Genomic DNA, 16,837 nt, shown 5'->3' on the forward strand with positions numbered 1-16,837 from the left:
GTAAATGGATATTGTTGTATATTAGTTTTGTGAATATTTCATGATAGAAAAGATCAACGATAGACTTCACATTTTATTTGATTTTGTTATATTGATATAGAAAAGGTTGGACCACAAGTTGAACATTGGAAGTTATGCCCTTTATATTCTTAAATAGTTGTGACTTTTTAATTGATGTTAAAATCTATTAACAATAGACAGATAGACCATAACGGTGAAAGAATTGATTTTACATATTAATATCGAAAAATGTTGGATCACAGGTGGAATAATCATTGTAAGTTATGTGCCTTTGTGTTCCCATTGAGAAATTAGAATTATACATGTTGAATAATTGCAAATTATTATTAATGAGTGCATTTTATTGAGGAAAAGTTTTGTTAATATACATGTTGAAGTCTATCATTGATAGAAGCTATCAACGATAAACTTCATAATAAAGTCTATAAGCAATAGAACTATCAACTATAAATTAAACTCCATTATGACGTTACTACTTTATAATAAAGTAACATGTATAGACTTGAAATGTATTGATAAAAAAAGTGGCTTATTATCAAAAGGTTTGAGTCAAACAAATAGAAAGTATTTCCTTCTAACAAAAGAAAAAAAAAAGGCAACAACATAATGTCACATAATTGTAAAAATAATGGAAGTGTGCACGTTCTACGGTTGTGACCAGCACGACAACAATAACTACATTTTGAGTGACTTTTCTTTTCATCAATCAATCTTTTTTTTGTTTTCGTGGTCCTTTTGCTTGACCCTTGCAAACTAGAGGTAGTGTTACACTCATAACATTGAATAATCATAATTCTGAATTCCTACAAAAAAAAAAACAAAACAAAAATATACCATTATCATCCTAGTGTGTAACATTCATTGCATTAATAAAAGATAAAGTTTGTCACTGACTGACTAATATCAGTGATGGACTAGGATACAAGTTTATCAATGATAGACTAGTATCAATGATAACTTAGAATTAATATCAGTAATGTAGGATACAAGTCTATCACTGATAGTCTATTATTAGATGTAAGATACAAATTTATCACTGATAGACTAATATTAGATGTAGGATACAAATCTATCGCTGATAGCCTAATATCACCATGCTCATATGATAGACTAATATCACCATGCTCATACTACCTAGTCTAACTAACAGTGATAACTTGTATTCATCAATAACTTGTATTCTTTTAACCTAAAACGTAAAATTGATAGAAAAATTCATAATATGTTCAATTCTACAAAGCCTCAAACTGATGAAATCCAATACAAGTAAATAAACACATTTTTTTATATAAAAATACTAGTAAATCATCAAATTGAATTGAACCAAATCAACCTACAAAGATGAAACTAGATCAAATTGTAAAAATTGGATGACCTCGAATGAAAAATTTAGGGAAGAATCACATCTAAAAACAAATATCAAACTGAGATGATGAACATAAATTGGATGAAAAAACTGGGAAACAAATCTCACATTTTTAAAGAAAATTTGATTACATACTAAAAAATTAATATCAAAACCATAACATTGACCTACCGAAGTAAACGCAAACGGAAAATTGTAGAAAATTGCTACTCGTCGAAAATCTTTGAAGGCTAAAAATTGTTGAACGCAGGACGACGATTGGTCGTTGGAGGCGAGAATGGAACGAAAAATCGACCAGTTGAAAGCGAAAATAAAATTAGAAAAAGAAAAGAGAGAGGACGAATTGTGAAAGTCAGAAAAAATTGATTAGATTTGAGAGAATGAAAAAAATGATATATATATATATAAAGATCGTGGAGGAGAGAAAATCAAACCATATATTTTTGACATAAAATAAGGGTATTTTAGGAATATATTAAAAAAAATAAAAGATTTGCTATTTTTGCAAATAGTTTATGAAGTTGCTATATCCTTTATATTTTATGCCGAGAGAGATATCCATTATAAATCCCCTTTAAATTATTGTAATTAAAACCCTATTAAGTTTTCTAGATACATTATGAGTCCATGTATCATCTTGGGCCCAAAGAAGTATTTGGGTAAACTCAAGATGTCATACGGGTATTGACCACTCAAATGTGGCTCACAATTCCTAAATTTGTTTCGTTCACTAAACGTCTTCCCTCATTGGAGCTTAGGAGAGAGTGCATAATTTTTCTTTTCTCAACAAATATCCCCTTGTATATTGCAAAATTCTCACAAGTATATGGCCGATGAAAATTACATTAGAAAACGTCTAATTAAACAACTTTTTAACATTTTGTCAATGAGTTTGGTCTAGTCCTACGCTCAATGTGTGGATGACAAACTCGTTGAGCTACATGTAACATTGTCATGTTTAAAGAGTCTTCGTCATCGCATAAAGAGCTCTTTGTCAAAAGTTGGATAGTTGAAATGTGTTCTACTTACTTAAGATGATTCGTCTCAAATTTGCATCAAAATATGGTGACACCAATGCTAATTTCCCTAGCATCACACTCAATTTTTTCCATTAGATCAAATTTAAGTAGATTAAGTAAAGTTGTGTTGACGGTGATATTTGGAGCTATGATTTTAGGAAAAGGAAAACGATTTACGTAAAATTATGAATTGGTTTTGTAAAATTAATCAAATTCATGTTTGGTTTCAAATATTTTCTTTTAGTAATTTTACAATATTTTTAAAAATGATTTTAAGTTATTATGTTTTGGTTCTAACAATGCTTTCACAAATTATTAAATAGAATATTTTCTATTTGAAAATTTATTTAAAAATAATTACAATAAACATTTTTTTAAATGAAAAACTATTGAAAGGATGTACAAATATAGGAAAATTCATAATTTATCTCTAATAGATTACTATCTAGTGTTATTGGATACTTGTGATGGGATTAGAATGCGTTGCAATGTAATCCAAATTTTATGTTTGGATTGAGCATTTTGAGTCCGAATTGTAATAGTACTAAACTCATTTAATTCTGGTAGTTTTCAATCAAACTTTATTTCCATCGCTTTTGAAATAGTAAAATAGTATAATTTACCTTTATGGTGTGTTTGGGCCTCTGGTTTAGGGGGAAAAGGATAAGGAATTTGGGCCAAACCTTGATGGCTCAAGTGTTATGGTAAATAGGGATTAGGGTTATCCTAATCCCCGTTTAACTTATTTTCTCCTACTCATCTTTCACCGTACACCCCTTGTAACCCTACTTGATTTTTCGGCCGAAATCCTCCATTTTTCTCTCCTTTTCTATTCCATTTTCTTCCCTTTTCCTCTTATTATCTTCCCATTATCTGATCTCTTCTTCCTTCCTCTTCACTCTTAACTGAAATGAAAGCTTATTTACGTTTCCTTCCTCCCTTTTTTGAAGCATCGGTCTGTGTTGTTCGTATTTGATTTTTGCCCTACTCTCTTGATTCTTTTGTCCTTGCCCTTGAAACCTATTTTCGTTTTGTGACGGTTGCATTTTGACACTGCCTCCAAAATGGTTCTCATCCTCTCTCTATGTTGCGTTTCGTTGACTGGTGGCCATGAACCTGGATTACCTTCGAAACGTTTCTCATCATCTCTCCATCTTTCCATACGTTTGGTCTGCAGATGAACCCTTGCCACTCCCCAACTTTTGTCGGTCCTAGAATGAGTTTACTACACTTTTCTTTTGACCAAACAACCATTATTATCATAGATGCTACACTAATATGGTGAAAGGAAGTCGAGTAGGGGCATGCGGAGCATGGCAGGGGTTGTTGGTCTGCACCGAAGGTATGTTCAGCCCAAGATGAGTAAATTGGTGGTCTCTCTGTTTTTTCTTTTCATGTTTGTTCATTTTTTGGGTCCAATATACATTTGTTTATACATTGCCAATGATGAGTTTAATGGTGGACACTATATGATGCATGATTCGATTTTTGTTCAAATTGTTTTTCTAATTTAGCCCCTTTGTTTTGCCTTTTTTGCCACTATCCAATCCCTGAGCTAACATTGATGGATATTTGTCGCTTAATGCGTATATTGATGCATAACGTGGATGACATGAAAGTTTTCCTTGACATTCCCGACAAAATGAAGTTCCCATATTGCAGCATCATTCTTCAAGAAAACTAATGACCACTTTGTTTGTTCTATTTGTATCAGTGGCTTTTCAGACTTTGACTATATGTTCTTCTTATTACATATTTTTGTTTTCTTATTGTATGAACTTCTCTTCTTATCGTCTGTATTTTTATTTCACTTTCCTATGCAATGATATCATATTGTTTTAATATCATATGAATGTACTGCTTTTGTTGAATGTTAACCAAAAGTTTTACTGAAAGACTATTTTCCAATTGCATACACATGGAAAAAAATTGTTTCAATGCACTAACAGATTTATGCGTTAATTTTGCATGATAGAACATAAGAGAAAAAAATAAAATTAAATGGGACTCATCTTAACGATGTAGAAAACAAATATTTTGTTACTCACAGGGGTACGTAAGAAAAATATTTGAAAATGTATGTAAATTTTTTTTTGGTTATTATAATTACATAAATGAATATCGATAATTTACAAAAATAATTATATGATATTTTTTAAATTCTTATATTAATATTCCTTTTAAAAAAATATCATAAATCCAATTAACGTAATCCTTGCCCCAAACAAGTATTATCATAATACTACACTCATAACTCTTCCCTCAAACACATGTTATAATAACACTACAATAATAATCCTTCCCCCAAACATATATTATAATAATAATACAATAATAATTCTTTCCCTAAACACATGTTATTATAACACTACTGTCATAATCTCTCCCTCAAACACATACTATCATAACACTACCTTTCATATTTTTTCCCCAAACACATATTACCATAATATTATAAATAATAACCCTTCCTCCAAACAACACTAGAATTATCATAATCCTTTTTCCCCCATAACTCTTTCCCTCCCCCAAACACACCCTTAGTTGTTACTTTAGTTAACAACTAACGAAATAGCTAAGGGAACAAAAATATAAATAACACTATAACTTTGATAACCCAATTTGGTGAAAACCCGCCTACTTCTGGAGAGCTCTTATAGCTCAGATAAAAAGATTTTATTAAGATTCAAGTGAGTAACAATGAACAAACTTCAACAATCTAGAAGACACTCCCCTAGATTAATTTACTACTCTTTTTACTTTTTCTTGTAAACTAAAAATAATTAGGCTTTCTTTAAATTGTGATTTGAATCTAATGAAAAAGGTCATGCTCCTCTCAAGAAGTAATTTAACCTATCTCAATTTGTTAAGTCTTCTTTAATTCTCTCATCACGGATAAATCTTGTGTTTTCATTGAAAATATTAAACAATTTTTTTATAAAATATCTAAGAAGGTAATAACTTACCTTTGCAAAATTTTTCACGAAATAGTAGCTTGAAAGGCTATTGAAAAAAAATACCTTGAAGAGCAACAATCTTCCCTTTTTATAATAAAGAAGAACTTCAAGACGAACGAGGAGAATGATCTTTTAAAGATAATATAGTGAAAAGATTCTATTGGTTGCAAACCTTGTTGAAGAAGGAAAGTATCTTCTAAAAATAACCTTTAGTGAGAGGAAAAGACATCAATAAAGGATTAATAATATCCCTGAAATCAAGCAAGATATTTTTCCTTTATCAAAATAAAAAGAAACTAAATAAATATTTATAAAAAACGTAACATATTCCACTTTTTATGATTTCATTTTTGTTATGTTCTTAATTTAACATGCATTCCAACGCACCCCTTATGTTTAGTAATTCTAATTACATTTTTGATCTTCAAATATCCCTAATAATTTATGGGCATTCCAAAAATATGTTATATATTTGTAAATATTTTTGTTCATTTTGCTATATTTGAAAACAATCATTTTTTAATTTTATTAATTTATTTAATAATTTTCATAATTTTGGGTTGAAATTTTTTCTTAAATTCATGTAACATGGGTGTTCTAATTTTCAATAGTATGAAAAAAAATGTTAGAGATGATTCCCACTCAATCACCAAAAGAAAAATAATCTATTATTTATATGCTTCACAAATCAATTTATAGTGTGTTTTTTTATTTTTCAAAAATCAAATTTATTTTCTTGCCAAACATGATCATTTTAGAGCAAAGTGATTTTGGTCATGACGAAAGTGATTTTAGCAATGACAAAATCACTCACAAACATACCTTAAGATGATATATCACATCTTATATTTCAAAGTATTTTTGCATTTTTTATGAAATTAAATCAATATAACGAATACACTTTTTATTTTTTTTTCTTTTTTTAAATTTTTATGGAATGTTCACGTGCAACAAGTCTGACACATACACACATAAGTATTATGTGAATGTTAAAGTTAACATATATCAATTGACATGTACTGTGTGAGCAAAATAATTTGTGGTTAAATTCTCTCTTTCCTCTAACAAAATATTATATATATGAATCTGTTGTGATGAATCGAAAACCCAAACCACTACTTTTCAGCTACAATGTACGATTTATTTTTCTAATGCATGCATGGTAATTGACTTGTAAGAGAATACACACTACATTTTTCTTTGGGATCGTACTAGATTATGAGAAACAAATAGTTCATGTGGAGCTATTTGAGAGAATTTTATTGCACGAGTAATTTGTAATCCAACCTGAAGTTGTAGAAGATTGGACATAGTCCAAGATTGAGGTGAAACAATATAAACTTTCCATGTTGTTCTCTTTTACTCTCTCTTTATAATTAGTTTAAATTATTTTATATTCCTTAACTTTTTAGGTCTAATTTGTGAAGTGTGATAATTGAGATATAATTTAATTTTATTTTCACTACAAGAAATTTGGCCTTTAATGTCGGTTGGGCTTCAATGTCGGTTTATAACCGACATTAAAGACATCTTTAATGTCGGTTATAAACCGACATTAAAGCCCTTCAATGTCGGTTATAAAACGACATCTTTGAAGGTGTTATTGAAGGCCTTTAATGTTGGTTCATCTTTAATGTCGGTGGATAACCCACATTAAATATGTCTTTAATGTCACTTATGATACATCTTTAATGTCGTTTTTCCACCGACATTAAAGATGTCTTTAATTTTTTTTTAACCGACATTAAAGCTGTCTTTAATGTCGTTTTTTCAAATTTATTTTTATTAAATCCTTGCATTATTGTCCATTTTGTATGACACCAAATAGTTAAAAATGAAATCTTTTACTTGTACATATACAAAATGAAATCTTAATAATGTGACATTTATATACAACTTGGATCCAAACACAGAAATTATGAAGCTTAATTATTACACTGATCATCCTTTGGAAAAAAAGAAAGAAAGAAAGAAAAAGAATATATTGAGAGAACAATAACTAAAATTGCAACTAATAGCAAAGTAGAACGCTTCACAAATGACCAACTTCAAAGATCTTGTCACAAAGATGAGGGTCTGGCTAATTGTACTCACTTGCAACCATTTCTTCTATTGCAGTCATTTGTTTAGTGATAACTCCCTGTAAAAGACATCAAGATGGTTGAATTGATAAGTAACAATGTTATGACCTAGTTGCTAGTAGAAATATCAAAATATCATAACAAACAATCTCTCTTCTCATTAACATCTCGTCGATGTGGACCTGCCATTTCTCAAAACAACCCCATATAAATGGTCACAACAAAGCAAGGAATCTTTTCATGAACATGTAAAGCATAAAAGAAAACATATTGTTACGATAATAATAGGATTATTCTTTCTTTCCGCAAACAGATGATCCCAACAAGAAGAAAAATATCCAATAACTCGGAAGAAAAATAAAAAACAACAATATTAAGCTAGGACCGAGACTATCATCTAAAGTCCATTTCTTTTCATTGAGAAGAAGAGGCAATGTGATGTATTTCAGAAAACCTCAAGCATTTACTTTCATGGAAAGAAAACATATGCAAATACAAGGGGAGAGATGAACCTTAGAGACAAAAGAAAGCATGCTGAAATTAAATGTCAGTGCTATGACTCCAATTTTATTCTAGCTTTAAAACACATCTCACAACGTATCCCCTGCACACCCCCAACCCCTCAACACCAAAATAAACTTATTAATTATCATTTGACCAAACAAAAACCCCTTCCTTTCAATAGTTTATGCAAGTTAGTTTCAAACTTTTCAAATGGGTATGTTAGAGCTAGAAAATTGTGATCCAGATTCCCAAATTGTGATTCTTGAACCTTAACAAAGACACATTAAGACAATGATCATACACCTCTGATATAAAAATCTTAACTAGATCCTTGACTAATTTTTTGATAGAATTAGTAGATTCTTGACTAAATGAAACCTCCTAAACATAAATTACAAAATGAGGAACGGACAAAGTGATATAATCATTAAGACCAATGTTTTTAAAAAAACTGACCTGCCCACTCAATATCTTTCCTTGTACATCCTGAGCAGCCTTCTTAAATTTCTCAATTCCCTGGCATATAATAAGCAACCTGGTGAGGCTCTATAACAAGACATATAATATTAAATTGGCCTCCAAAAAGAAGTAAAAAGTCAAAATAAGTAAGATGCGTCCAAGCCAATATCCCTGGTGTATGCAACTTTAACAAAGGCAGAAGCACTCTTGTAATTTTTTAATTTTGTCGACCCATTTTCTGAAGAAAATTTCAAGTTTATTCTTCATAACCTTGGACAGATTTGGCCCATTCCTGACCATGCATTCCCATGCCAAGTCTTAAGAGAGATACCAAAGGTATTTTAGTTCTTAACATTTTAACTTACCAAAGATCAAACCTTAGACGTTAACATTTATCCACAAAATTCTCAAACCCTCAGGAAAGAAGTACCTTTAGTAAAGTTTTCCCAAAAGATGCTTCCTCCTCTGCAATTATCTCCCTAATTCGTAGTTCATGTTGTTTTAACTCCGGGAAGACATCACCCATCACTTTCACCACAATACTCACAAGTCTGGATCACCGTCATCATCGATGGAAAGAAACCATATTAGAAGATATTAAAACACACAATTTATAGTTATATTATGATTTGAAAAGAAGTAACAAGGGAAGAGTAGTGTGAAAATCAGCCTAACTCTTCATGTTAAAAACCCTTACCCATTGAAAAATCCTTCTTGAGCTTTTAAAACTTCACTTCCATATCGAACTGCTCGACGAAGAATACGTCTCAAAACATACTCACGCCCCTCATTACTTATCAAGGATTTTTTTAAGGCACGAAAAATTATTTTTTGAAGCTTCAAATGTTCAAAGAGTGAAGTTGGATGACAAAACCAAACATGACAAAATATGAAAGACATAATAAGTCCAAATATCAATATTTAACAATGATAAGAGAAGCAACTATCACCCATATTGTTAATAATTAATTGTGCAACTAATAAGAATAATTTACTTTCTAATAGTCTATCCACAAGGGCCAGTATCACCCATCTCCCAAAAATTGTCCTGCTCAAAATCAAAGAATAAAATTAGACAAGTTCCAAGAGCTGACATGAATTGAACACACACACACACACACACACACACACACACACAAACACACACACACAAAGATGGACACAATTGTTCACTGATTTTTGTTTTCTTTGATAATTGAAGCTTCTGCAGCATAAAGAAACGAGAAGTTTAACATATTTTTTATACCAGCATCAGATTTCAGATAGATAACAAGACATTTGTAGTTGTAGCTTGCAAGACCAAAAAAGAAAGAGAAGTTGTTAGGTAATCTTACTTTGCAGCCAAAAGGTAAGACACGTTCAGCAGGCAAAAACTTCAGCCATATGTCCCTAGCCTCATTATCAGGTGCAAGACCAGCTTTCTCATCTCCACCGAAGTAGGTAGCATAAATTCGATCTGTGGGAAGCTTATAAATCTGTCGATTCACAAGCGCAACGATTATGAGAAAACACAATCAACTGATATAAATTCAGTCATACCATAATTACAGAGCAATGCAATTTCCACAATCATTGTATTGAGGATGATCTAGGAGCTTTTTATAATTTGACATTACACAAGTTCAATTGCAAAGCTGGTGATCCTTTCTCTCTTATCTATGCCCTTAAGCTTCATTACACGCATTCCCTACCCCGAAACATTTGTTACAAACAAAAAGACTGATGGACTGTATTGTACAAGACAGATAAAATGATTTCTACATTACAGTAGCTAGCACGTGTAATAAGTAGAAGGGTTGTTCGCAAGCTGAAAAGTAGCAAAACAAAAGGACTAATGGACTGCATCAAACCACACTGTTTGTGAGAAGGCGATACAAGAAGTAGAATTGTAAATTATGACTCGTAAACTATAAAGCTAAAATAATCACTCTCAACATTACACAATTTCAGAAAAAAAATTATTTCTGAGTGTAAAAGTCGACTAACCTGAGTAAGAAGTTCCCAGGCCCATGTGATGGCTTCCTTTTTAAAGTAATCCCCAAATGACCAATTTCCAAGCATCTCAAAGAAAGTATGGTGATACGTGTCTTTTCCAACGTCATCAAGATCATTGTGTTTCCCACCAGCACGAATACATTTCTGAGTATTACAAGCTCGGGTGAGCTTGCTCAAAGACGTGTTAGGATCAACAGTACCCAAAAAAATGGGCTTGAACTGATTCATACCTACAACAGAAACCCATCTGTCTCAAGCACAATAATCAATTCATGTATACATTCAATAAAGAATCTTCGTAAAACCCATTAAACCCCATTAAATTCCACAACCCCATACACTGAATTCTTCCACTCTCTCAATCCAGAACCACACAATACGCAAGAAATATAATATTTAATATTTTCTATATTCATTTACCGGACATCCCGAGCCGGTAACCTGCCGGCGGTGAGGAGGGTGAGTGTTCCACGTGAGGCACGAGCGCGATGCGGCAACGAAAGAAGCTGCCTCTGATGATAACACGGCGACGAGTTCACACGCGTTGGCGACTGATCAGAGAAGAGAGGGGAGAAAGTGATGAGATTGAGAAAGCAAGAAAGGGAAGAAATGTTGAGAGAAAACCTTCGTAGGGTTTGGTAGAGAAGAAAGGAGAAAAGAGTAAAGTGTAGGGTTTGGTAGAGAAGAAAGGAGAAAAGAGTAAAGTAAGAGAGAGAAAAATTCAACTTTTTACAAAATTAAAAAAATAAAAAATAAAATAAAAAGACCTTTAATGTCGGTTCTAAAAAATATGATGTTTAATGTCGGTTTTAAACCGACATTAAAGATAAAGCTTTAATGTCGGTTTAAAACCGACATTAAACATCCGCCTTTTGAAAACCGACATTAAAGCTTATTTTTCATTTTTTTCACCCGACATTAAAGACCAGATTTCTTCTAGTGTTTATTGGGTAAAAGTTTCTTGCTATTATATGAATTATATTGCAAAACCATTACACATGCTTATTAGTAATGCATCTTTCAATGGAAGAACACACAAGCAAAGAGCATCCCATATGAGATCACATAGCAAGTATGTGATATCCTATTCCAGATCACACAATAAGAATAGGGCATCCTATCCCATATCAAACAATAAGAATAAGACATCTCACACCAGAACACATAACAAGTTTGAGGTATCTCATCACGTAGGGTACCAAAGATCATTGCATCACAACATTACAACTCATTTTCAAATTCAATTTATTCGTAAATTAAATGTATTGTAAGAATTTTGAGAACATGAGAGAAATCATGGAACTCAAGGATTCAATGGAGATAAATTTAAGGATTTAAATACAATGAAAAATCTTTTTAACTTGAAAACATTTTAAGAAGAAACCACTCACAATCAATTAGCCTCCTCACCTAGGTCCTTAGCCAAGTTCCCTTGCACTTTCTTGCAAAATTTTGTCAAATTCGAGCTTGTGGTGGATTAGTGAAAAACTTTGGAATTCTTTCAATTTTTAATTTCTTAAGTGAATCACAAGGTAAAGCAACTCTCAAAATGACCGAACTTCTTCTATTTATAAGCTTCTCTGGTGACACTGTAACGCTCCGAAAATTTAAGGTAAAATTTTTCTCGTTTTATTAAAGTGCAAGTTGACATAATAATAATATAATATTAATTATATTATTATTATTAATATTTATTTTATTTGTTATAATATTAATATTATAATTATTATTATTAATTAATATTATAGAAATATTATTATTTCTAAAACAATAAATATTATTATTACATAATAATAAATTATTACTTATTTAATATTAATATTATTAATATATTGTTATTATTACTTTATTATTATTATTATTATTTATATTTAACATATATATTATTATTTAATTTAAATTATTAATATTATATAATTATTAAGAATTATATATATATATATATATATATATATATATATATATAATAAATTTTTTTTAAAAACAAACCCTAATTTCGTGCCGCCTACCCCCCCCCCCCCGTCGAAAATTTCTTCTTCTCTTCCGTTTCCTCCTTCCACGCCGCGCCACCGCCCCGAGTTTCCTTCTCTTTTTCCTTTCCGACGGCCTCTCTCCCTCCCTCTTCTTTTCCGTTTCAGCGCCACCATCACCACCATCTCTCCTTCTTTTTCTTCTCCTTCTTCTTCTTCTTTACAGCCCCTCACCGACGACAGCAGGAGCACGTTCGCCGCGGCCTCCATTCCTTTTCCGTTTCGCTTCCATCGGCCGGCGCTTCTCCACCTCTCTCTCTTCGTTTCTACCACCGCCGGCCGTCTCTGTCTCTACCACCAACAACACCTCCTCCTCCGTGCCGTCCGGTGCAACTCATAAAGTCCGGGGTAAGCCGAAGACCGTCGCCGCCATCGCCGGGTTGTTGTGTCTGTCGTCGCGCGCCGCCGAGGTGACCGCGAGCCGTACCCGAGCTGCCATCCTTGTCCGAGCCGAGCCCCAAGCCGAGCGAGCCGCGAGCCGAGTGAGCCGAGCCGCGAGCCGAGCCGCGAGCCGAGCAAGCCGAGCCGAGCCGAGCCGAGCCGAGAACCAAGCCGAGCCGAGCCGAGTCGAGCCGAGCCGAGCCGAGTCCAAGCCGAGCCGAGCCGAGCCACCTAAGCCTTCCTTCCTTCACTTCGGTTCACGGTGAGTCTTCGGTAAGGATTATTTTGATGAATTCCCTAATGTTACCTCGTCCGATTCGAGTTTGAATGTTGGATTAAGATATGGCCCTACTTTTCTCCCTTGAAGGTAGTACAGAGTTGACGCTTAAATTCTCGGGTTCCGCGGCAGACCTGGTTGGAGATAGCTTCCTTTCCTTGGGTAAGTCAACGGATAACCTTTTAAAACAACTGTTACTAAAGTCACCAACTAAAACTTTCGTGTTTCGTTAGGTAGATCTGTCGAGCGTGGATTTCGATCGAGGGGCATAACCGAGTTTCAGGTAAGGGTTTTCCCACTACTGGACCCTGAATCCAGACTGAAAACGTAGTAATCCACAGGGGATTACGCATTAGTGACTGTACTGAATAACTGTATGCGTGTTGACGGTTAAGTACTGATATTATATGCTGTCTGATGTAAATATACTGTGATTACTGTTCGTGGATTGAGAAATTATGTTGATGGACCGTAAAGTTACGGTTCAGTATGTAGTAAAACACTGGTCTGGATGTGGTTCCTGGAGTTTGGTTGAGGAAAGACAGTGAGACCGGTTTTTGGTTGGTTAGTCGATTGGATTTAGGGTTTTTCCCTAATGGTGTGCAAGTGGGTAATGTATATAGCAACTGAGGGTGTAGATGTTTAAACCTATACTATCTGACTGACAAAGCCTATGGCGGGACTGTGATATGAATGCCGTTGGGATGTGACTGATGTAGACAGTTTAGTATGGACTGAGGGGTAACGGTTAGCTTCATCTATGGGGTAGTGTGCCTTACGAATATGTGCATCCTTCGGGAGCACTAGACTGATATGTGCATCCTTCGGGAGCACTAGACTGATATGTGCATCCTTCGGGAGCACTAGACTGATATGTGCATCCTTCGGGAGCACTAGACTGATATGTGCATCCTTCGGGAGCACTAGACTGATATGTGCGTTCTACGGAACCACTAGACTGTTATGTAGGGTACCCCCGAATAGGAAGTTAACTGTTGTTCCCTAACGGGCCCAGTAGTGGGTCCCTTACTGGGTATGTTTATACTCACCCTTTCCCTTCTTTAACTTTTCAGGTAGGGGTACAGCGAGGGGCAGACCGACGAGAGGCAGGAAGGATGCGTGAAGGCCATATGGACGCGTCTGGTTTTCTTTTCGCTTCCGCTATGTATTTTGTCAGAATATTTTGACTTGTGATTTTTGGACTGGTGACTTGACATTTTATTTTGTGATTTTTTTTTAATTATTTAAAATAGGGCCCGAAACTGTCTTTTGTAAGGTTTATAATGTTTTAATGAATTGTATCTGGTCTGTTTTAAATTTTATGTTGAATGGTCGAGTTTTGGTATTTGGTAGTGACCTCAGCTTAGTCCGGAAAAGTTGGGTCGTTACAGTTGGTATCAGAGCCTAAGTTTTAGGTTCTGTAGACTGACTTATAATGTGAGTCCGTGTTTTGTGTCCTTATGGCTGAAACGATCCTTGCCGCTCGTCAGGTACGCTCTCATGAAAGTATATGTATAACTTTACATGCATTACCTTACCTAAGTTAAACTGCAAATTCGATTACCATTTGTGACTAAAGGAATCGTTGGTGGTTGTTAGGGAAATGCCACCAAGGAGAGGTGCACGAAGGGGTGGCCGAGGAGGCCGAGGAAGGGGAGCAAGACGCGTTCAGCCTGAGGTGCAGCCTGTAGCCCAAGCCCCTGACCCGGCTGCGCCAGTTACTCATGCGGACCTAGCCGCCATGGAGCAGAGGTTTAGAGATATGATTATGCAGATGCGGGAGCAGCAGAAGCCTGCCTCGCCTACTTCGGCGCCAGCTCCAGCGCCAGCTCCAGCACCAGTTCCTGCTCCAGCTCCGGCTCCGGTACCAGTTGCGCCCCAGTTTGTGCCGGATCAGTTGTCAGCAGAGGCTAAGCATCTGAGGGATTTTAGGAAGTATAATCCCACGACGTTCGATGGGTCTTTGGAGGACCCCACCAGGGCTCAGATGTGGTTATCGTCCTTGGAAACCATATTCCGTTACATGAAATGCCCTGAGGATCAGAAGGTTCAGTGTGCTGTTTTTATGTTGACTGACAGAGGTACTGCATGGTGGGAGACTACAGAGAGGATGCTAGGTGGTGATGTGAGTCAGATCACGTGGCAGCAGTTCAAGGAGAGTTTCTATGCGAAATTCTTCTCTGCCAGTTTGAGAGATGCCAAGCGGCAGGAGTTCCTGAACTTAGAGCAGGGTGACATGACAGTGGAGCAGTATGATGCGGAGTTTGACATGTTATCCCGCTTCGCTCCCGAGATGATAGCGACCGAGGCGGCCAGAGCTGATAAGTTTGTTAGAGGCCTCAGACTGGACATTCAGGGTTTGGTCCGAGCTTTCAGACCCGCTACTCATGCCGATGCACTGCGCCTGGCAGTGGATCTCAGTTTACAGGAGAGGGCCAACTCGTCTAAGACCGCTGGTAGAGGTTCGACGTCGGGACAGAAGAGGAAGGCTGAGCAGCAGCCTGTTCCAGTGCCACAGCGGAATTTCAGACCAGGTGGTGAGTTTCGCAGCTTCCAGCAGAAACCTTTTGAGGCAGGGGAGGCTGCCAGAGGAAAGCCGTTGTGTACCACTTGTGGGAAGCACCATCTGGGCCGTTGCTTATTCGGGACCAGGACCTGCTTTAAGTGCAGGCAAGAGGGTCATACAGCTGATAGATGCCCGTTGAGAGTCACGGGGATCGCGCTGAATCAGGGAGCAGGTGCTCCACATCAGGGTAGAGTCTTTGCTACCAACAGGACTGAGGCCGAGAAGGCAGGCACAGTAGTGACAGGTACGCTCCCAGTGTTGGGGCATTACGCCTTAGTTTTGTTTGATTCGGGTTCGTCACATTCTTTTATCTCTTCCGCATTTGTGTCGCATGCCCGCTTAGAGGTAGAGCCCTTACACCATGTTCTGTCAGTATCTACTCCTTCCGGGGAATGTATGTTGTCGAAGGAAAAGGTGAAGGCATGTCAGATTGAGATAGCAGGCCATGTGATTGAAGTAACGCTGATAGTTCTGGATATGCTGGACTTTGATGTAATCCTGGGTATGGATTGGTTGGCCGCTAACCACGCCAGCATAGATTGTTCACGTAAGGAGGTAACGTTTAACCCTCCCTCGATGGCCAGTTTTAAATTTAAGGGAGGAGGGTCAAAGTCGTTGCCTCAGGTAATCTCAGCCATCAGGGCCAGTAAACTGCTCAGTCAGGGTACTTGGGGTATCTTAGCGAGTGTGGTGGATACTAGAGAGACGGATGTATCCCTGTCATCAGAACCAGTAGTGAGGGACTATCCGGACGTTTTTCCTGAGGAACTTCCAGGGTTACCTCCGCACAGAGAGGTTGAGTTTGCCATAGAGTTGGAGCCGGGCACGGTTCCTATATCCAGGGCCCCTTACAGAATGGCCCCCGCAGAACTGAAAGAACTGAAGGTACAGTTACAGGAATTGCTTGATAAGGGATTCATTCGACCGAGCGTGTCACCTTGGGGTGCGCCAGTCTTATTCGTTAAGAAGAAGGACGGATCGATGCGTCTGTGCATTGACTATAGGGAGTTGAACAAAGTAACAGTAAAGAACAGATATCCCTTACCCAGGATTGACGATCTATTTGACCAGTTACAGGGAGCCACAGTGTTCTCTAAGATTGATCTTCGGTCGGGGTACCATCAGCTGAGAATTAAGGATGAGGATGTACCGAAGACAGCATTTCGTTCCAGATATGGACA

General features: G+C 36.0%; 1 protein-coding gene across 1 annotated transcript; it reads right to left on the minus strand.

Annotated features, from left to right (window-relative positions):
• Positions 1–7,438: 7,438 nt before the first annotated feature.
• On the minus strand, positions 7,439–10,856 carry LOC103490068 (alanine--tRNA ligase-like). The gene is made up of 5 exons (XM_051079517.1): positions 10,394–10,856; positions 9,742–9,882; positions 8,838–8,958; positions 8,405–8,464; positions 7,439–7,503 (listed from the first exon to the last, which is right to left on the minus strand). The coding sequence occupies exons 1-3, from the start codon at positions 10,628–10,630 to the stop codon at positions 8,926–8,928; spliced, it is 411 nt and encodes a 136-aa protein (XP_050935474.1). The 5' UTR covers positions 10,631–10,856; the 3' UTR covers positions 7,439–7,503; positions 8,405–8,464; positions 8,838–8,925.
• Positions 10,857–16,837: the final 5,981 nt, after the last annotated feature.

Source organism: Cucumis melo, chromosome 11 (assembly GCF_025177605.1).
Source record: "Cucumis melo cultivar AY chromosome 11, USDA_Cmelo_AY_1.0, whole genome shotgun sequence".
Classification (NCBI taxonomy): domain Eukaryota; kingdom Viridiplantae; phylum Streptophyta; class Magnoliopsida; order Cucurbitales; family Cucurbitaceae; genus Cucumis; species Cucumis melo.